General features: G+C 41.3%; 1 protein-coding gene across 1 annotated transcript; it reads right to left on the bottom strand.

Moving 5' to 3' along the window:
* Nucleotides 1-13,010: 13,010 nt before the first annotated feature.
* On the bottom strand, nt 13,011-20,570 carry C1H3orf52 (chromosome 1 C3orf52 homolog). Its single transcript, XM_072337783.1, has 6 exons — nt 20,166-20,570; nt 17,221-17,344; nt 16,530-16,657; nt 15,299-15,366; nt 13,336-13,535; nt 13,011-13,024 (listed from the first exon to the last, which is right to left on the bottom strand). Exons 1-6 carry the CDS (start codon nt 20,340-20,342, stop codon nt 13,011-13,013), a joined length of 711 nt encoding a protein of 236 aa, XP_072193884.1. The 5' UTR covers nt 20,343-20,570.
* Between the last annotated feature and the right edge of the window lie 1,958 nt (nt 20,571-22,528).

Genomic DNA, 22,528 nt, shown 5'->3' with positions numbered 1-22,528 from the left:
TGCTTCGTGCCCATAAAGCACACATAAAGCAAACCCTTCTAGGTCCCAGCAGCATGCTGGGGTGGAGGCAACAGCCAATGACTGATTTACAATCAAGCCAGTGCTGCTGCAAAGACCAACAATCAGCAGCTGAGGGAGGTAGCAGGACCAGGTGCTGGCCATTTGTTTAGGTATACAGGCAGTGTGTCACCATTGGGCACAAATGTGAGATCAAATGGCACAAGGATGGTTTGAATGCAGCTGTGTTTGAGTTGGATATGTTTGGGCTGTGGTATCTTCCTAAAGCAGACTCAGTCCTGCCACTACTGGAGTGCCAAAAGGTGCATCACAGTCCATTACAGCCAGTGATGCTGAGACCTGGTGTGGGATGACCTGGGAGTGAAGCACCAGAGAGGTTACTTGGCTGAGTTCTGATGCATGGTGAAGCGTGCTGGTCTATACAACTATATGTTACTGAGGGACAGCAGACATTGTGAAATCATCTGGTTAACTACCCCCCTCTATGTACATCTGTGCTTCAGAAAAAATTGCTGCAGGCACCTCATGTTTTAGAGGCTTTTTCTTCACATAGTATGTTACAACAGTGAATGAATTATAAGATTATTAAATTATGAGTCTGGCAAACTGTACTTCTGTCTTTTTTATTTTTCTTCTCCTTGTATCTCAGGAAGAAAGAAGGATAAAAAAAAAAAAAAGATTAATTATGGGTTGTTCTTTTTTTGAGGGGGCTGAAGGCCTTGTTTTTTTACAAAACAAGGCACTGGGGTGCAGATGGCCAGGCACTTGGGTTTCCTCCTGAGTGCACTCCCTGTTGCTATTTCAGATGAGGGATACTAGAGGGAGTCCACACTGCAGCTCATCAGCCTTCTTGGGGAGGTCACCAGCGCAGCACACTCCAGCCTTGGTGCGTCAGGAAGCCACGTCACTGATTCGTTCTCCCCTCCTACTTTCCCTACCTCCACACATTAAGTAGCTGTGGTTGAGTGTTTTATTTGGTGTATAGTATGTGAGTGGAAGAGGTAAGGAGCCTCTCTGATCAGTGATATTCATTTGGTGACATATACAGTACAACAAATTTGGAAAGCAGGGAAACCACACTGAAAATTAGCTTCCCAAGGGTTCAGAGATCCAGTGGAAGGATGGGAAACCTTCAACCAAAAATAAGGTAGGTTCAATATCATTTTATGCTTCATTAGATTAGATCTCAAAGAGTGATTTCACTAGAATTTGAGAAAACAATACCTTCAATGAATCAACTTTAAAGGACTAGGTAGTGTACAACAAGGGGTTTCTTGAATAAACAAGGATAATTTGACAAGCAAACTAAGATGGACAGTGTGGTTTTTGAGTATTGCCTTGGACTGTTCTTTGCAGAGGTGACACCCCTAAGTTTGCAGCACTCAGAGCCTACTGAGACAAGGAAGGATGTTACAAGCAAGAAACACAAGGAGTAGAGCATCCTTGTCAGCTGCCCTGACCTTACAGATAGGAAAACCGCATTTACAAGTTGACCTTGACTTCTCTTATTATCTGTTGAATTGCATCTAATAAGGGTGACCTTCTCCATATACTGTGTATAGATAGATGATTATATATATACTGTATTTACATGCAGCAGTGGCTTTCACTAACACAAACATTTACTCTGGAAAAGTGGTGGCACCACTCGGAAGACTCTCTGACCCAATCACCCAGCCCATCCGCCATTACTTTGTCAAGTGTTTGTGTGTCAGCCTTGCTGCTGTTAAATACTCCACTCAGTCTCTACCTTTGCACTTCCAAAGGATGGTCATCAGAGCTCACTGGTAACACCATTCTCCGTAAACACAGCTGGAAAACCACTATATTCTGACAACTTGCTCGGCCTTAAGGAACTCAGATGAGGCTTGCTATTGCCAAAATTAAATGTTCTGCTCATTCTCAAAGAGAGGGCATCCCTCACCTCCATGTTGACAGAGGTACAGGGAGCAAGTATTTTGGGTGATCTTTAGGGGAAATGGCTGAAGTTCCCAAAACTTGAAGTCCTGATTTTTCTAGCAGTTTCAGTCAAGGCCAAGAAAGTCAGTGTGAAGGTGGTGGTCCTAACCTGTGCCTGTAGGGTGCTGACTCCCAAGCCTACTCAATCCCCATGATTTTAAGTGCCTGCAACACTTGCATGGAGATGACTCCAGCTGCTTTTTAACATTCCTGACTCCTTTCCAGAAACAAGTTGCTACCAGGAGAGGTAGGTGGCACAACACTAATACTATTGGGCTCTTCTCTCGGGACAGGAAACATCAACATCCCATGTTGTGTTTGATTGGGTCAGTCAGCAGCACCATTCCGCCCTCAACTTTATATGGCATGTCACTCCTTGGTCACAGTAGCCTGGTTGCTGATAAATCCATGTCTTTCTGAGAAATAACAGACCGTGTAGAAACCAGAGGGATGAAAAAAAAACTTCTGATTTTCTTGTGCAAGATTATAGGCATGTAACTTGACATCAAAAATCCTCCTCAAAGACTTGAGTTCCTTGTTTATAACTTATGAGTTATCAGCTCAAATTCTTAAGGAACGAGGTTTGTGCACCCACATCACACAGCTGTCTGCATCTCCACTGAGTAGCTTTAACCAGGTCTGGAAAAGAAATAAACCAGATGAGTGGAAATGGTTGATATTTGTTTTTCTGGGGTTCTGGCAGTATTATGCTAGAGGTGGTTAATTTAAGGAACCAGGCAGGAGCAGAACTATTTCCAGATCATAACCTCTTGTTGAAGGGGGGTAGATTAGATGGAGCTCCCCAGTGAAGTCCTCTCTCTTGAAGCCTCATGCAGTAACGCTCCATGACATCAGAGGACCAGAGGAGCATCATATTTGTGGAAGAACATGAGACTGGCTGTTCTTCCTTACAAATGTGTATGTAACTTTGCTGGCAGCACACATATTCCCAGGTTCACCAGTTCTTCCCATTTGTTTGGAGAGCTCAGTCTTTAGTGTCACTGCTATTTTTGTCCTGACCACTTCTCTCATGTGACAGCCCTGAAGCCTGTAGAAGAGCTCAAACAAGCTTTTCTGCACAGAGCAAAGCAAAACTACAAAGCTGAAGGCAACCAGTTTTGGTTTTGTTTCTATTTAAATCACATCCCTTCTGGTTTAAAACTGCTAGCCAGATCTATTTCCCAGAATTTTTGTTGCTAAAGCTATACATATAATTACCTAAAGAAACAAGCTAACTAAAAATCCCAACAAGCAACACCCCCTCTCAAAACCCCTCCAAACACAGACAAGTCCTGCTCCAGCCCTCCAATTGGACACCTCCTGCTGTGGAGGTCCGTTCTGTGAGCACAGATGTTGAGAAACATTCTAAATCCTCAGATCACAGCATAATTTCCCAGAGGAGTCCTCATTACTGACTAAAGAAGACTTTATCTAGGGTTTGTGCAGCAGTACAAAGGTCTAGTTTGCTACAGAAATGTGGTATTTTTTTTTCAACCACCCAAGAAAAGAGCTAACCAAGCCAATCCAAGGAAAAGAGCCATGCTGGGGAAAAGCTGAGCAAGACAAAATGCCATGTAGAAGGACAGATCTCAAAGCAGGAGGGAGCTGCCCAGGTAATCACAGGCCCCTGTGTGTTGGCAGTGAAGTATGAAATCTAACCAGCACCCAAGCTGACCCTCTGCCATTGTCCCTGCATTCCAGGTGGAAGATGAGCATTCCTGTATGGAGGAAGAGATACTCTGACAAGGAAAGTAAGTAAAGGTGCTCTTCCAACACTCTGGGGGGAGGGAGCCATGGGGTGCCCTCAACCACCCTGAAGCACCACAGCCCCAGCCATGCGGTGCTCCAGTGTAACTGTGCAGCCCATCTTAGGATTTTTTCCTAGAAACACAGGATCAAATACAGCCTCCCCAGGGAAGCAGTCATGGCACTGAGCTTGCCAGAGCTCAGGAAATGCCTGAACAATACTCTCAGACATAGGGTTTGGATTTTGGCTGGTCCTGTGTGGATCCAGGAGGTGGACTCAGTGATCCTTACGGGTCTTTTCTAACTTGGGGTATTCCATGATTCTATGGTTCTAAATATGTTTTTCCGTTTGAGCAAAAAGTGTCTTCAGGCTTTACAACTAAACATGTATCTAGCAGAGCACCTTCATGTGCTATAGTATTTAATGTCTGTAAGATTAAAAATGAAGAGCAACCCTGTGAACTCTATCAGGTGTTCTGCTAATAAAATAGTTTGAGCATATTAAATATGTAAACAGAGAAGACTCATGTAGCTGGAATCACATTCATTCACATAAACCACAAGATCTTGGTTTCAGTTCAGACTGCAATCTCTTCTGTCAGTGGGTAAAGCAGTTTATGCAGTGATGGTATAATATGTAGCGCTGCTTTCAGGAGTTGAGTACTTACTCAAGAGGAGCAGCTTCTTGTTTATGTATATTTGTGTATGTTGGCAACCTCATGGCAGCCCCGAGGCAGCACTGTAGTATTGGAAAACTCTGCCAGGTCTCTGGATTGCAACTCTAATGCAATTCCGAGGGTCTGATGCCTTCCCTTCAGTCAGGTTGCAAAGAAGGCATGCTTCAAGCTCTGCTATCTTAGGCAGAAGTGAAAGTTCAGCTCTGAAATGTTCTAGGAGCAACCAACAGCTCAACCAGCTTCCTAGCGAGAACCCAATAGGCAGCTAAAAATAAAGCTGAGCTGTGAGAAAGGATGAGACAAAGAGCAAAGAGCTTCATCCTTTCATTTTCACTGTCATTTAGATGGTCATGGGACAGAAACTGCTTGATAAATCCAGACTTCTGAACCACTGAGGTTATTTCCCTGGGTTTCATCATGGTCAGTGAGTAACATGACAAGGTATAAGTGTGTGCTAAACCACAGAAAAAATTAATCTTTACCATCCACCAGATTTCTCTATCCCCCAGAGGGAATCCCAGGGGTTGTCCCTTCCCACAACCCATGTCCCAGTGGTTCATGGTTGTGCCTTACAGCTGTACAAGATCTGGTAGTCACTTTGCTTCCTCTCTTCCCAGCGCAGACCGAGAGTCACCCGCCAAGTCCTGCCCAGGTAATGATTCAACCACATGCTTTCACTGCTCACCCAAGGCATCCTCCTGTCTGAAAGAAAAGAGATGTTCATCACCTTCCCTTGTTAGCTTCTAAGGAGTATTGCTCTCTCCTCCCTACTGTAGCCTGTTCCCCTTGTCTGCCTGCTACCCAGTGTAACCTCTCCTGCCTTCAGCTCCATCAAAATTGGTGTGCTTTCTGCAAAAAAAAAAGTTTCAGTTTCAGCATGGCATCTTTTAATAAAAAGTCACTTATCTGGATTGTTACCTACTCACTTGAGCAATAGAAGAAGTCTCCAGTTGAAAGAATAAAAGAGATTTAACACTTGGGAAGTTAAAAGGTTTTGGTTAATCTTCCTAGCGTAAAAAAAACAAAAACCATATTGATAAATGGCTAAATCTCTTCTGGAACAGAATAAGATTTCTGATGCCAATTCCTTCCTGCTTCTAGGAGGAGGAAAAGAAGCCTGAAAGCATGCGCTGTCAAGTTAAACTTTTAGATTCTTACAAAACACAAGAGATCAAATGTCTGTGCTGCATGACAGGGCATGCAGGAGGATGGCGTGATGTCACATTGCCCAGTCCATCTTTCTTCCCTGTTCTGGGGTCAGATCCAGGAGCCTTGGTAAGGCACCCTGAGGTAGCTGAAGAGGTAACCACCCATTGGTGTGTGCCTGCTTATCTGCCCACAGTCATCTCCCCAACGAGAAGGGGAGGGAGAGCAGATCCTTTCTGCTCAAGGCATCCAAATGGTGCATTGCGTTCATTCTCTGAAATTATTTTTGGAGAGGCAGGGAGCAGGTTACCCAGAGAGGTGGTGGATGCCCAGTTACTGGAGACATTCAAGATCAGGCTGGATGAGACTCCCAAGAAACTGGATAGAGCTGTAGGTGTCCCTGTTCATTTCAGGGTAGTTGGACTAGATGGCCCTTAAGGGTCCCTTCCAACTCAGAAGATTCTGTGATTTGATCAGAACACAGCAGCTGAGTACCTATGGTCTTCTACCTCTGCTTTGAATAGTTAATTTAACAGAGGGTAACGGAAGCTGTCTTTTAAATCACCAAGCATAAATAATCAGCAGAAACCTTGTGGAGAGCAGAAAAATGTGTTGCCATTTAGCAGCCCGCTCTATTTTCTTTTTACTTTTATTTTTTTAAGACAGCAGCAAAGCAAAAGTTGCCTGTAGATATGTGGGTGTTTAACAAAGTTTTAAGAGGGTGGGCAAGGTGACAGAAAAGGGTGTGATTAAATGAGCTCATTGTTTGTGTGAGCATGGGGTGAGATGAGGGGGAAGAAATGAGGAGAGGGTGGAACTCTAATGGGGAACCGGCCAAGTAGCTGTCTGGTTTTGAGACCTTTTTGTCCCAAGTATGATCCACAGAGCAAGGTTTGAAGACAGTCTTGGGAGAGTTTTTACTACAATACAAAGATCGTTCTTTCCAAGTATTAAACTCAGTCTGTGACTAACAAAAGACTCAACCAAAGGGCCAGGAGTCTTCATACACACTCCTCCTGTGCTGGGATTGCGTGGGACAAATCACTCCACCTCCACACTTCGTTCTCCTCACTGATAAGAGAAAGTCGGTGACAACAGCTTTGCAAAACTTATAGGTTGCAAGCACTCTGGAATGTGCAGCTACAATTAAGTTTTGGGTGGATCTGTGTGTTGTAAGGATCAAGAACCATTCCAGACTTCACTTGGTGGATTTAGTACCAGTTAGTTATGAAAATAAACTGCCTAACTGTTATTATTTTCAGGTACATTAAGAGAAATGCTGCTGCCCTTCTAGTTCTTTATGACAGTGGCTAGGGAAAGGGTAGCCTGGCCTTTGCAGAAAGATAGGGAATTCCTTTTCTTAAGCATGTTCTCCCTAATGGCTCTGCTCTTTAAAACTTCTGTAAGGTAAGTCTCAAAAAATTGTGCAAAGCCTCAATTCCAAACTCAGGAATTATTTTCATAGTGCTGCTTCCCTCACATCAGGAGATCTTCCACACCAAGCAGAACCCAATTAGACAAGATGATTGGTACATCTGAGAATATCTGACAGATTCCTCAGGAATTATATTCTAATATGCCCTACAAGGAGTGACTGAGGGAACTGAGGCTGTTCAGTATGGAGAAGAGGAGGCTGAGGAAAGACCTTTTTGCTCTCTTCTAGTATCTGAAAGATGCTTACAGTGAGAGTGGGGCTGGTCTCTTCTCACTGGTGACAGGACGAGGGAAAATGGCCTCAAGTTGCACCAGTGTAAGCTTAGGTTGGATATTAGGAAGAACTTTACAGAAAGGGTTGCTAAGCACTGGAATAGTCTCCCCAGGGAGGTGGTTGAGTCACCATCCCTGGATGTGTTTAAAAACCATTTGGATGTGGTGCTCAGGGACATGATTTAGCAGAGGGTTATTAGAGTTAGGGTACTATGGTTAAGTTGTGGTTAGACTCAAAGGTCTTTAAGGTCTTTTCCAACCTGAGCAATTCTATGTTTCTATGATTCCAATGACAATTTCTCATGCCCAGATTTGAAAAACAAAGGATTACCCCTTGGGTTTAATAACTCATGCAACAGAGACCTTTGTTACACTTACAGAGCACAAAAGGTAGCTCTGCTACAAATATCAGCATGATCTCAGCAAAATCCACTTAAACATATAGCTTCTGCACTGCACAGTAGCGAATGTCACCATAAAATCTGTATTTACTCACTAGCTTTATTACTCTGTGAATTCAAATGAAGCATTAGGGCAAGTAAATTTTTAACTTCTGGCTCCAGTTCACAGCATCCTTTTAGATCTAATGAGTCATCCTTCTGCCTACCTAGATGAGCAGTCACCGAAAACACATTAGCTGACGTGCTCAGGAGGTAAAGGATGGGCAGGTTTCAACAGGTTTGGGAAGTCAACTACTCATGCAATCTTGCCTTCTCATTCATTAATGAATGGTTCTTCCTTCTCTCTCTGGTTCCAAGGAACATGCTAGATGAGGGGCACCAGGCAGAGGGCAGCTGTCCTTGTATCCCCTGCAACACCTGGGCCCTTACTAGGATCCACACACCCACACACATTTACTCTAGGTGCTGTACCTGGGTTTGGCTCACACTGGTGGCTGGCACTTGGTCTCTCTAGGTGCTGGCAGCCAAGCACACTAGCCAGCTTATCAATAGTCCCAGTCCCTGGGTACATCCAAGACAGAGGATGATTTGAACTTCCCTATACGTGCTACTGTGTTCCCATGTGCGTGGTGTGATGAATGTTTTGCCATGGAAACCACCAGCAGGCAGTATCAATGTCAGAACACTCAGGCCATCACCATCCAGCCGCACAGCAGTTACATGTTGCTGGTTGCTCCTGGTGTGCAGGTGCAGCCCATACAAAAGAGAAATGGCTAAAGGTTTGCAAACCCTTCTCAGTACTACACATGTAGATTAACACCACTGCAGGAGCACTGCAAGGTTCTTCATCAAGAGGGTATTACCATGTTGAAGCTGATTCATCTCTCCTTCTCTCTCCCTCTCCCTGCTCTCAGGAACACTGTGACAAAAAAGGCTCTATGAATACCAGTGGAATGTGGTATTCAACTGTCAGCCACAGTGTCAGACCCGAATCCTATGCAACTAACATCAAAACTCAGACGGAATACGCAATTGTCAACATGCCCAAGAGCAAGCAACATACCACCTACTCTGAAGACCAGAATGCGTACGATTATGTCCTGATCCATTAGAAAGGGAGTCCTTCTGCTCTGATGGCATTCCTGGGAACGACTTGAATAGTTAAGCCAGCAGCAGGTGGCCTTCCGAATCATCCCATCTGCTGTGCTGACTCTTCAGACAAGATGGACAGCATCTCTCTTATGTTATAAAAGCTTATATCTGCCAGTCAGTCCCAATGAGACAAATCTGAAAAAGCAATCACAGAATGAAGCATAGAGAGGATACAGTACTTAACAGTTAAAACAAGAAGAATCAGCAGTAACTACCACTGCAAACCAGTGTTTCTCTATGGAAAACTGAATGTTTTTTGCTAGAAGCAATTGAGCCTTCATGATTTTGCCAAGTTTTTAGGATTTTTACAGTGCTTTCTTTTCTTTTCTTTTCTTTTCTTTTCTTTTCTTTTCTTTTCTTTTCTTTTCTTTTCTTTTCTTTTCTTTTCTTTTCTTTTCTTTTCTTTTCTTTCTTTTCTTTTCTGGGATTTAGTAGAATTAATGATAGAAGTCACAAGAATTCAATAATAATAATATTTACCTCCTTTTAAAATATACACACAAAGATACAACCTGGATAAAGGCAGCATTTCTCCTCCTCGCCACCCCTTGATGCAATGCTACTTGCCACAGAGTGAAGTCCTAAAAAAACTGGATAGAATGAAGAACACAACAAACTGTGCACAGTAAATAAACAAATAAATAAATCCAGGCATTTCAAGCCACTGCACCTAGAAGACAGTGAAATCATTAATCACTGAAACTGGTTATTCATTTGTTCACCAGAGCTCATAAAGTGATTATGTATGTGCTGATGTTCTTGCTTATGTATGTGTTCTGTATGTGTTTTTTTTTCCTCTGTTTTTGTATTAAAACATTTTGGAAAAAAAAAAAGTGTTGTGCAGTTTTCCTGATATAAAATCTTTCTTTGTACCCAAATTACCTAATTTGATGAAATGTTTTCATACCATCCTGATCCTAATGGATAAGATAATCATTATACCATCTTATTATTTTCTTTTGAATTATCAGTTTACCTTGAAGAGGTAAATCAGATATGATTAGCTGTCTTTTTTTTGGCATTTCGAAACTTCAGTTAGAGTTCAAAGAAGGTCTGGAGACATGCTGTAAAGTTGGATACCTTCTGTGGAATCCTAGAATCACTGAATTGCCTGGGTTGAAAAGGACCACAATGCTCACCTACTTTCAGCCTCCCTGCTATGTGCAGGGTCACTAACCACCAGACCAGGCTGCCCAGAGCCACATCCAGCCTGGCCTTGGAATGCCTCTAGGGATGGGGCATCCACAACCTCCTTGGGCAACCTGTTCCAGTGCATCACCACCCTTTATGTGAAAAACTTCCTCTTAGTATCTAACTGAAACCTCCTTTGTCTTAGTTCAAAACCATTTCCCCTTGTCCTATCCCTGTTTAGCCTCATAAACAGCTGTTCCCCCTCCTGTTTATACGCTCCCTTCAAGTATTGGAAGGCCACAATGAGGTCTCCCTGGAGCCTTCTCTTCTCCAAGCTAAACGAGCCCAGTTCCCTCAAGCTTTCTTCATAGGAGGTGCTCCAAGCCCTCTGATCATCTTAATGGCCCTACATCTAGCTACAACTTCACTGCTTTTTTCCCTTTGAACTGCCTGGGTAAAAGTACTGGAGCAGAGGGGAAAAAAATGAATGCTTTGCAGTTTCTTGTTTCTCCTCATTAATTCTTAATGTGCATGGAGGTGTCTTCATAAATAAGTGATTATTATTTTTTGTTGTTCTTTGAAAGAGAATCAAGATAAAGAAACATTGGCATATTCAGTCGCCTGAAGCAGTAAAAGCAATAAAATCAAGCAGCATCTCAAAGGCAAACTATTTCCTTGCTGCTGCTGTTATTTCCATAGGCTGTTGCTTTTGGGATAACCTATGCAAACTATGAATTAAAAGAGATGAGTATCTCTTTTAATTGTATGCTGAGTAGGATATCAATGCACAACATTTGTATATCTGTAGATCTGTTTTTGTTGTTGCTGTTGTTTTTTAGATACATGTATAGACATAATAGCCCTAAATATACAATCACACCATTTCATCAAATGAAGCAAGAAAAGAGAAATTATGGTACTTATGGCCACTGCTACATTTTGCAAATCAAGATGGAGTCAGAATTAATCACAGATGTGAGCTTAGTAACATCTTAATTTGCTCTAGACCATCCCCCATCCCCAAGCTCAGATAAAATTAGAACAACAACGATCATTTGAGTGCATGGCTGTGTTAAACAGACCCTTCATACTTCTCTCAGCATTCAGAATTCCCATTGCTATTTCTCAACTCAAAATGCTGAAAGAATGCCAAAGAATGAAAATGAACAATTTTAGAGTAAAAATAAATAATTTAATGCATAGCGTAATTCTCAGTTTGCTCTTTAAATAAACTAGTAACAATAAAAAAACAGAAAGACTATTTTCCATATAGTATTCTTCACAATACAAAATGTTCTTTAAAATAAATTTATCTACGCAACAATACTAACATTTATACTGGCTACAAACATTTGTAAGTGACAAAAAGTTATAGTTCACTAACATGGTAGTGGATCTATCACATTCTTCATGAAGTTAAAGCTTAATTTTTAGCTTTCATGCTATAGCCAATTACTGGCTGTAACTCTTATGCTGCACTGGCCTACATTGTCTGCCTCAGCATCTTCCTCTTGACACTTATCTCTCCCATATGATCTCATGTTATCAAGAACAACTGTCAGTGCCTTGTTAAGGTAAGTATTTTGCATCTGTTTACTTGTGGTTTTTCTTTTCTTTGTGGTTTGTTTTTTTTTTCCCCCATCAGTTCTGCAGCAGGAGGTATAAGTAGAGCAGAAACTCATTTTCCTCTGAATTCAGAGATGTGAATCCAGTGGATGACTTTTCACAGGAACCAGTAGCTAATTACTAAAGCACACAGCCAGTTTGACTCTTGAAAGATTGCTGCAGCATTCAGATGCATTGAAGTCTTCCCAATGCTTCTTCCTTCTTCATTTTTATTCCACACTACAGAAGAGAAAAGAGCAGATGCTTCCTTCCTTGGGAAGACTATAGGATGAACAAGGGGATGATGTGAGTACTAACTCACCTAAGAAGGAAGTACAAAAGTTTTGCATGTAATTAAAGAAAATAGAAAGCATATTTAAGTTTTAGATTGTTTGAGATATGGCAGGTGAAGCTGGCTGAGAAGAAAAGGAAAAGACATGAGCATAGGTGAACACAAGCATCAAGGATGAGGTTGTGCAGATAATTTTGAATAAACCAGGAGCAGAAGAAAGGAGTCATTTGCTTTAGGAGATCATTCAAGGAATCCATAATCATTTAAAACAACATGGAAGGAAGGGAGAAAGGGAGGAAGGGAGAAAGGGAGGAACATTAGAGGTTTAGAAGCCAGCAGAGCCCTTTTCAAGCAAAATATGTTACTTTCACACAATTGAAGCTTTACCGTTAATTCCACACAAAAATAAAGGAGGTAGCAATGTTCTAGGAGTAAAACACTCTCATACCAATAACCACACTTTCATTTAAAGAATAACATCTTTAGAAGTGTTTCCACCTGTTGAATGACTCCTTAACCTGAGATCACTACTAGACAGTAGAAGACCACCTCTTCCAGGAGGTAAGGATGATGAGGAGTCTGTCCATTATTCTCCTGAAAGTAAAAATAACACATTATTAACACTAAATTGTAGTTAGATATTTCAGAGTATTCAATCCTGCCCCTTTTTGTATTGTTACCGTGGATTTTATTTTTCCTTTAAATATTACCAACATGTAAGGAATAAAATAACATTGAGGATTAGAATTTATGACTTGTTAATTTCATGTCCCTTCATGAGATTACAGAGGAATGAGTTAAGCACAAATCTTACTTTTATATAATGTATAGTGATGTGTCAGTCCAGCTTCATAGAATATTCCAAGCTGGGAGGGAACCAGAAGGATCACTGAATTTAACTCTTGTTCCCACCCTCTACCCCCCCCCCCCCCCCGCCCCCCTCCCAGACTACCTAAAAATTAGACTACATGTTTGTCTTTCCAAACATTTCTTAAACTCTAGGAGGCCTTGTGCCATGGTCACTTCATGGATTATTCTGAAGGCACTTGGTTATGTCTCTATAAATTCAGGGAAAAAACAACACAATGGCTCCCCGAATTGTTTTCAGTGAAACTTCAAGGCTCATATGACTTTTATACTGATGTTTCAATAAAGACAAACCTAAATACACTGGAATCACTGCCTTTTCACTAGAAATCCGGAAATGGGAACATTTGGTTCATTTAAAATGAAATGTGTTAAATGCTAGAGGGGATCAGAAGAATTTGGCTGGATTCTGTAGCCAAGCATCCTCATCACTACTCAATTTCTCATTAAGGACCAAATAAAGAATTCCAGTTTATAAGCTAAGCATAACAAGACTTTCTTGTAAAGGGAGTATTTTACAAAGTTGTGCAAAACATGAACTAATAAATCTCACCATCTTTCCAGAAAGATGTCCCCCCTTTCAAGTAAATAATTGTGCTCTTTGTAAACACTTGCTCTAAAGTACAGTACTTACATGTTGATGTGAGAGAAGCTGGGTCAAGCTTTAACCTGGTACATTCAGATGGCCCGGGATTAGGAGTATCTTCTTCATCATAAATATTTTGAAGTAGAACATTCCTTATAAAGTCTGGGTTCATTACATTCTCCATAAACTCCTCTGTTGGTGGCGGTACAAGGAACTCTAGTTGGTAAAATACAGTGGAGCTTTCATTACTGAAAAACAGAAAGCCAAGAATGAATGCCTGTGAGTCACCAATGAATCCTTTCTTCCTCAAGGAGGCTGACTTCTCACAAAGTTGGCACAGATTTCTTCTTTAAACTTTTTTTCTAAAGAAAAGTATCTTAAAAAAAAAAAAATAGAAATAAAACCTGCCACCAAAGCATTCCATCTCTTTTTCCTCCTCCTCTCTTCTCCAAGCAGTTCTTGACATTAATGGAAACTGGGCACATACATGAGGCATGTTTTCCAATGCACAAAGGGTAATTAGAGATGTGAGGATGAGGCTTTCAGCATTTGTGCCTAACAAATACATAATGAAATGGGAAGAGTTGCTGCAATGTCTGGCACACAACTTAGCTAAAGACCTGCAGAAAAACTTGCTCTCCTGATAGGAGCAGCCAGCACAACCCAGCTGTGCCTCTAGACTGAGCTCTGGAATGGATGAAGTTAACCACAGTCCTTCTCAGGAGATTTAATGGTTTGTGATCTACCAAATCCATTAAGTACAAATAAACAGCTCCATTTTACTCAAGCAGAATTTAGGATGCCAAAATAAAGAAATTGCACAGGGAAAAAGAGGCAGAGATAGATTGCTTAGGCAGTACGTACACAGTACTACAGATCTGTACTTGATCTAAATCATTATTTATGCCTGAAAAGCCAAGAAGCTAAAGCTCACCCACTGAACAGTGTGCCCATGGCTGGTGGTACATGGGAACACATTCCCCAGAGTACATTCAGGTCTGCCTCTTGGCCCAGCTCAAGGATCCAGGGCTTTTGTTAACCTTCTGCCCACGATTTTCTCCAGTTTTCCTCATCCACTTTGTAATGCTGCATTTTCAGAAGTTCTCTGGATTCTATTTCACTTGCCACAATGCTACTTCTCCATCAGAGGATCACACTACAGCTGAGCTTTCCAGCCCCATTTCTCCTGCAACTTCATAGTTTCACTCCTGTGGAATCTTCGTGGATTAAAACACGAGTGTCTAAAACACAATGAACTCCTCAGCCTTCCTTCAGTGTCAGTTTCTGCTGAGGGTAAGATCTCCTCCCTATTCCAGCTTGAAGCTTTCTTCTGCCTTTCAAGGCAAGCCTGTGTTCTTTTCCCCTGCTTCCCACCACTACTATTCCTCTGGGCCCATGACTCTCCAGTGGCTGAGCTTCTCTGTCATGTATAACCAATGACCACAGGCACTAACCCAGTTTCCATCGTGCTACCTGCCCTGCCTCTTGCTCCTGCTCCTCCAGACTCCAACATGCTGCTGCTCTGAATTTGCTCCCAGCACTCAAAGTAAACTGGGGAAAAAATGGTCCCATATAAACATCAATGGGCTACTACTGCTTTGACTTCCACTGATTGTATGTTCCTGCTGCATTTAGGGTTTTTTTGACAACAAAGAAGAACAAAGAATGCTGCCAATTGAGCTTGTATTTATTTAAGGCTATTTAATCCATTTTGCTCTCAGGTGGTTCCAGTAGATCATTTTCTTCTTAATAAGAAAAAGCTTGTTTTGGCCTGCACTTGGGATCAAAGATAGCAGAGAAGATACTAATCAGTAACAAAATGCTACTGTCATTATGTATTACTAGTAGGACTGTACGCCAGAGGATCCTTTATCAGTTTTTCACTACCTATATTTATCACTCTCCCCAAAACTGTTTTTCACAGATTCAGATGTTATGCACATTTACATATGTAAACATCTCATCAAAAGTTTGTAACTTTCTGATAATTTTGGTAATAGAAATCACTTACCTGAAATCCACTTTAGCAGACCTAAAGTAGCGTCCTAGAGCTGGAGATGAGCGGTAGACATCTGTTATCTTAAAGTGAAAAAAGAAAAGAATTAAATTTAAAAAGGTATTTCTTCCCCTCAATTTCTCTTTTCTCCATAAAAGATGGTACAATGAATCATTGTTATAAAGGTGTTTTAAGGGGCATAAACACAGGTGCTGAAGGTCAAATATCTGCAAATATCTGCCCTGGAATTTGTACACATTCCATTTAAGCTTGACAGACAAGTTAATCTGTGTGTTTGAGTGATTATTGTATTACCTTAGCACAAAGGAAGGCATTCAGGGTGAACTAAAAGTATGTGCTCATGTTGCCAGGAGCAATTTATGTTGTTTGGCTTGGGTTCTTATTAGTGGCAAAAAGCCCTTCTATTCTAACTTGGCAGAGGGAAAGGTGTCCCAACTGAGACTCCCATTCCACAGTACATCTAAACCAGTATTGCCATGCCTCGCTTCAGCTGCAACTCAGTCAGTAATGGCTCAGTGTAAATGGCAAATATAAACTCAGACTGGCATTATACACTCACAGGAGAATGCAATGCAAATTTGGCACTGAGCTAGAAGACCTCTACAGGCCTCTCCTTAGCTGAACTATTCAATTGTTCAGTGAAAAAAAGTGAAGATTATGTCTCAATTATTACTCAACTATTAAGTAAATAGAGATTTGTAAAAAACAGGATGTTTTCTTTTTGTTTTGTTTTTACATTTTTTTTTTTTTTTTATTTTTTTCCCCTGGCAAATGCAACAAATGCTTAAGTCATTACAGAATCACAGAATCATAGGGGTTGGAAGGGACCTCTGGAGATCATCGAGTCCAACCCCCCTGCCAAAGCAGGTTCCCTACACCAGGTTGCACAGGTAGGTGTCCAGGTGGGTCTTGAATATCTCCAGAGAAGGAGACTCCACAACCCCCCTGGGCAGCCTGTTCCAGTGCTAATAAAGAAGTTCTCATGCACATTCATGCGGAACTTCCTATGCTCCAGTTTCTGGCCATTTCCCTTTGTCCTGTCTCCACACACTGCTGAAAAAAGCAGCCAGTTTTTCTTTACAAAAATATAATTCCAAATTTAACAAATTATGTGGACTTATAAATGGCTGAGTTGCTTCACAGAGAAACAGAAAGCTCTTAAAAGAAAAAACGCTGAGCCTACGTAAGGAAAATTTGCTTTGCCAAGAAGCACATCAACACGTACCCTCTTAGTAATGTCTTCAGAAAAAAGATGTGGAAGACCACACAGTAAGTTGAACTTTCCAGAAAAATTGTGATAATTCTGTAGCAGCTCATCTGTATACCAATAATCATCTTCATCTGTGTAAACATCTAATATCCAAAAGGAGATAGAAAGGGTAGGAAAAGTTCCAGTTAGCTGAATTACTGGGGAAAAAGCAACAACTTCCTGGCTTTCTCCAAGGTGGCTTTCACACAAACTTGCTAGGTAATGACTAGGTTGGAGTGACAGAAAGAAAGCGTGAGTCATCTTAAGAAAAGTGACAGCACCCAGGGGACAGTGACTGACCCCATCAATGACAGCCATCTGTTCTGGGAGCCTGGCAGACATCACACAAGGAGAGGTGAACGATCCATTGCCTAAGCTGCAGTGTTACCTGCATCATTTCTACCCTAGCTCTCACTCTGCTCTAGTAATGCTATCTCATTTAGCTACAAGAGCAGCCATACCAACAGGCTGCAAGTTACTGGTTGCTTGCTCAATTAAAAGCCTTCACATGTTCTACTCAAAACACCACCTTCTGCAATTGGCACCCACATCTCCAATGCAGTTTTCAGTAGGAGTTTAAAGGATGCTGTTGTTCAATTAATATTTTTATTAGATTGTACATATTGCTCATTTTTATTAGAGAACAAGCCAAGAGTAAGGTACTTACTAGAATACAGAGCTAGGCTGATGAGAATGACCAGGAACAAACCAACAAAAATTGTAGTTAAAACCATCCATAGTTTACACCTCCAGAAAATGATCTTCCTACAAGATTTCCATTGATCTCTCTCCTAATTACAAAAGGAAAGTGAATTTTCATTAATGAAATAAGGTGGGAAGAACATTTAAGAACATAAATGAGAGTCTTATTGTAAGTAATTCACTATATTAAGTACTTACTATATTAAGTACTGGTGCAAGAGGGAAGACAGACCTGCAGGTTATTACCTGAGAGACACAGTATTCCCCATTTGTTCAGTTTTCAACTCTTGAAATGCTCGGAAAGATGAGACTCTACAAATGTTCTTTCACTGCTTCCAATTTTTGTCAGCTACATCATTTTGATGTGTGTGTCCCACAGGCTGTCCTTTTAAAGTGTGCCATGTCTCCCAGCTAAAAACATGTCTAGAGGAACTTCCAAGATAATTCACCTCTGTGATGTTGATCTTATTAGCCTGCATAACTCCCGGATGCCAGAACTCAAAGCAAATGAGATGCTATTCATTAGATATTATTGCATTAAAAACCACTAGAGTAATTAAGACTTTTAAAGCTAATTCCCTTTCCTTTAAAAGATTAAATACTGGGAAGCTATTGAGTAGACTCAAAGATTATTACAAATCTCACATGTTCTGGATGACAAGGAAATTACCTTCATATAAATTGGGTTTGCATGCATGTTCACGTAGGAACAAAAGGACAATAACTACATTTCATTTAAATTTACTAAGATTTAAGAGCAAGGTTATTAGCTAACCCAGCTGTACTAACATTAAAAAACAAGCTTAGGTGACATAATAAAACAAATAAACGCCAACTAATTTGTTCCATAGACAGAAATTTGAATGAAGAGCATGAATGTGTAAGAAAACCATGCTTTCCTTTTCATTTATCCTTCTAATCATTTACTGTAAACCTATGAACTCTGTGTCTTTTCGTCTCTGGCACCAAATGTGGCAAAGCACGTGTTATGGGCTGTCTGAGACAGACATAGGTAGACTGACAGGAAGTAGCTGCTTGCTGGTGGCATTAATCTAGTTTCCTTTCCTTCACCTTTTGAACTTTCTAAGAACCTAGCATGACAGAATACTTTTTAATGAATTGAACTGACATTCACCAGCTGGCTTAAAACTTCACTGGAACGGCAGTTGCACTGGGGAAGAGAGGAAAGATCCCCAGAAAGAGCTTACCTGAGCTCTCCAGGATATGGGGTAGACAAACAGAAAGTGTCCTCTACAGACACCTCCCGTGGGGAACTTCACTTTTGTGGGGAATGAAGAGCAACTGGCTTAACGTAGTTTCTCTTAAAGCACACAGTCAAGTGGTCATATATACACATGGGGATTCTTTTTCATTTTTTAAAAAATGCATTGGAAGAGCCAACCTTCAGTTTAATACCTGACACTAGTATATAAGTTCTTTATCTGAAAAAAAAAAACAAAACCAAACAAATTGGTAACTATTGTCCAGTGCTACACTGATGAAATCAGCTTCATATCATCAGTCAAGACAGTTACCAAACTCCCACCTAGGATACAAGCCACAAATTCAGGCCATCACAAAAGATTGATTGCTAATCAAGCACTGTAAACTGGATTGATGTCAAGTGGACGTTCAGCTCTGCGACAGTGTCTCATCAGCAGGGCCAGCACTCGCTTGGACATTGCCCATAAACGTCACAAGACCTCCAGGAAGAAGCGACAGAAAAAATTCTCTCCCAGATGGGCAGGGCCACTGTGATTAATCTGCGGTCTGAGCAGGAAGCAGTGTGTAATAATTTTCCAGTATTTCCCACGGGATAGGAAATCAAATCCCAGAATCAGCAGAAAGAGCCCAGATGAAAACACATTTCTGGGAAGGGGAAGGCTGAACAGAAACTCAAGGCAGTTTCTCAAGGCAGCTGAGCCTCTTTCCTCCACCTTTTCTCCTATTCCTCTTTGAACCTTTGCAGAACTTGCCTGATCCTGTAGCAGGCTGGTTCGGCTCACCCGAACAGAGGATAAAGAACTGGCCCCCTATATGGTATGGGAAATTGGGCTGTTTGTTTAATGGCACAAATCAACACTGAAACGATGAGTGGGTTCAAAAAAAGGAGAGAATGCCAGGAGCAGGAAGGGAGAGACAGCATGACTAATGCTGACGAGATCTCAGGTGGGCTCAGCTGTTCCAGAAAGTCTGCCCACACAGAAATGTGGAATTTCTGCCACACATTTTCCCTCTGCGCTTAAATAAGTAATGAGAATTTTGTACCACGGCCACTCATGAGTAAATACTGCTCATCTGCCAGCATTAGACTGCCCCATAGCTTGAAGCTAAATTCTGGGCACCAGCTAACCCAGGACTCACGCACTACTCTTAATTGAGGCATTGGGGCATTCTTATATGAATTACCAAATGTCAGCAACCACAAATTGCACAAAGATCAAAGAGGGAGAATCCAACATGGTTTACAAACTTTACTGCGGGGCATCTTATTCTCGCTTTGGCAGCACTGTTTTTGGATCAGTTTGTTCCTTCAGAACGCCTGTTTTTAATGTGTTTCAGCATTTCTCCCTTCTAGTTTCAAGCCCAATCCCACTGGCAACGCGTGAAAACAGAAAGCAAAATTTAGAATACCAAGTACAACTTTTATTTCCTAAGATAAAGCTCACAGGCTAACGGCACCAAAAAATAATAATGCTCAATATCTGACTCCTACACTAGCGTGTTTCATTGAGCAAAATGAAATAAATACATTTTACACACTTTCAGCCTTTGTTTTCAAGCGAGAACCCTTTCTCCAAACAAATTAAACAGCCCCTACACGATGTTTCTATGAAATGCCACTTCTCTCATTGTGTGGTATTTCCCCGGCAGCTCCACAAGCACCAGATGAGCAACTGAAATTCCTACCTTGCTGGTTGCAGGTACTTGAGAATTTAGAGGCTTCTTAAGATCAGCTGTACTTTCCTCCCCATTAACTTCTTGCAATTCAATAACCTCATGCTCCCCATCAGAGCTTTGCCTTTTCATAGCTTCTGTTCCTGTGTGAGGACCTCTGTCTCTGTAGCAAGCACGGAGCCAGCTCATTTCCTTCTGGTTTCAGCAGCAATTATGCCAGTAGCAGTTCTGGTATGAAGCTGAAGACTGTAACAGTGAGAGAGCTGGGATAGTTTTTACAGGAGCAATCTCAAAACGTCAGTAAGTAAGGGGAAATCCTTGGAAAGACAAATAACATCATCTGCACAAGCCAAGTAAGAAAGGGAGGGAGAGGAAGTATCGATTCGCCTCGTCTCCACAACTCCACTGTGCAAGACTAGGCTTTCCAGTTTGTCTGCCTTACTGTACCCAGCCCTTGACAAGCACGAGCAGGTGACTAACCCTCGGCAGTGCTGCCATTTGCTGAAGTGATTTTGAAAGCAACTGGATTGCTTTCCTTGCTGCTTTCAGCTGAAACAGTGAAATACAGACAAGCAGATGTGGTTCTCGACAGCACAAACCAAGGAAAGTATCACATCACTTGCGGTTCTACTGAACTACAAAGAGAGATTACATCTTCCATTAATGCTTCCAATTTTAGTCTCCCAGTACAGTCTATTTGGAACTGAACACTACTTAGTTTTGTTCTGGGAATTGTCCTCTCTAGCTGTTCTGAAGCTTGAAATCATGTCAGATGCCAAAGAAGAGTTTGTGTCTATTCACATACTGTGGAGTGTAAAATCAAGAAGTTGAGAATTCAATTCCACATAAAAAGAACAAATCTGAAGAGAGAAGGGGGGTGGCCTTCTATTTTATCTTGTGCCCTTGAGGGTTTTACAAAGCAAATCATTGTGTGAATTGTGATTTGTTCTGCACTAGACTGCCACGAGAAATAAAACGATTACTGTAGCCAGGGGCTTATTTTCCCCTCTCCCTCCCACCCATCCAGTATTCTTCATCCTACCTCCTCTTATTTCTCTTGTTTTAACTCCTTCCTTGGGTTTCTTCCTCCTTGCCACAGAGCACTCCTCTTACTTTTGATCAAAAGGATGCTCACACTCCTGCCTCGGAAGAGAGGATAGTGCATTAAAAAGGGAACAAAGTCTCTTTCTGCTGGGATATCCACTCACAGAACCACTCCTTCTTTTCTTTGCCAAATACTGTGGATGGGTTTTTCTCCCTCAGATTTTCTCATTGTGCAACTCTTCTGGCTACTAAGCTTAGAGTATTCCCAAGGAGGTTTGGATTGCTGAAGTCATGGGGCAGTCATCCAGGCGGAGGCACTCTGTGAAGCTGAGCATAAGGCTTGGTTTAAATCAGCAGACAAAAACAAACACAAGTTCCATGGAGAATCTTTAAAAGACTGGAGTACTGAGGATGAAGCTGGACAGCCATCAAGATCAAAACAGGTATCTGAATCCACAGGAATTCACTTGGGATCTTCACTAGAAAAGTATTTACCTGCTGGTTCTCAGTATTCCTGCTGAAAACTGGGTTTGCATACTTGATTTCCACTCATGTATTTCCAGCAACTTTTTTCCTATGTCAAGTGAGTTAATGATTATGGATCTCATAATGCCAAAGTCCATTTATTCCACCCTTCTGAAGGAACTCTGTGTGAACTGAATTTCTGTTGTCTGGGTGATCTAGCTTTCACACTTAGTGTCTTTTTTTTTTTCTTTCCAGTGAAGCAACTGACCCTTCTGACACATGGAACTGCCAATTCTTAAATAAAACGGGAAGTTAAGAACTGATCTGAACCTTCTGGCCTAGGCTCTTATCTCAGACTGAACAGCAGGAAAGCTATTTCATTCTGAAGTGAAGGCAACTGTTGTTTCTAAATAAGGAAAAGAAACACATGTCCTTAAATGCATGCTTTTGTCATGCAGGCAGGTTTGGCTTAGCTTTACCAAAATGTAAACTCCAAAGTACAAATGCAGTTTTGACCGTATCCAAGCTTTAGAGTTTCAGAGGCACAACCAAATGAAGGAAACATATACACTTACATTTTTATCACGTGTTTATTGAAAAAGAAGAAGTGAATGACTTATGTTTTATAGTTACCTAAAACCCCTACAGAGTATAATTTGAGTATAGTTTACGTAAGAAGCTTGACACAAGAACTGCTGCAGGGGTAGCAGCAAGGGGAATGCCCAAAACCACAGCAAGAAAGGATGGAGAAGCAGAATCCCTATTACACGCAGGAAGCACACTGTGTGAAAATTACAGTACTAACTCACTCTCATGTTTTCCCAAAGATCAGTGGCTAAACAAGAACCACATATTTATGTACTTTA

This window comes from Excalfactoria chinensis, chromosome 1 (genome assembly GCF_039878825.1).
Source record: "Excalfactoria chinensis isolate bCotChi1 chromosome 1, bCotChi1.hap2, whole genome shotgun sequence".
Taxonomy (NCBI): domain Eukaryota; kingdom Metazoa; phylum Chordata; class Aves; order Galliformes; family Phasianidae; genus Excalfactoria; species Excalfactoria chinensis.
The sequence above is the reverse complement of the archived record's forward strand: the minus strand, read 5'-3'. Positions and strand labels throughout refer to the sequence as shown.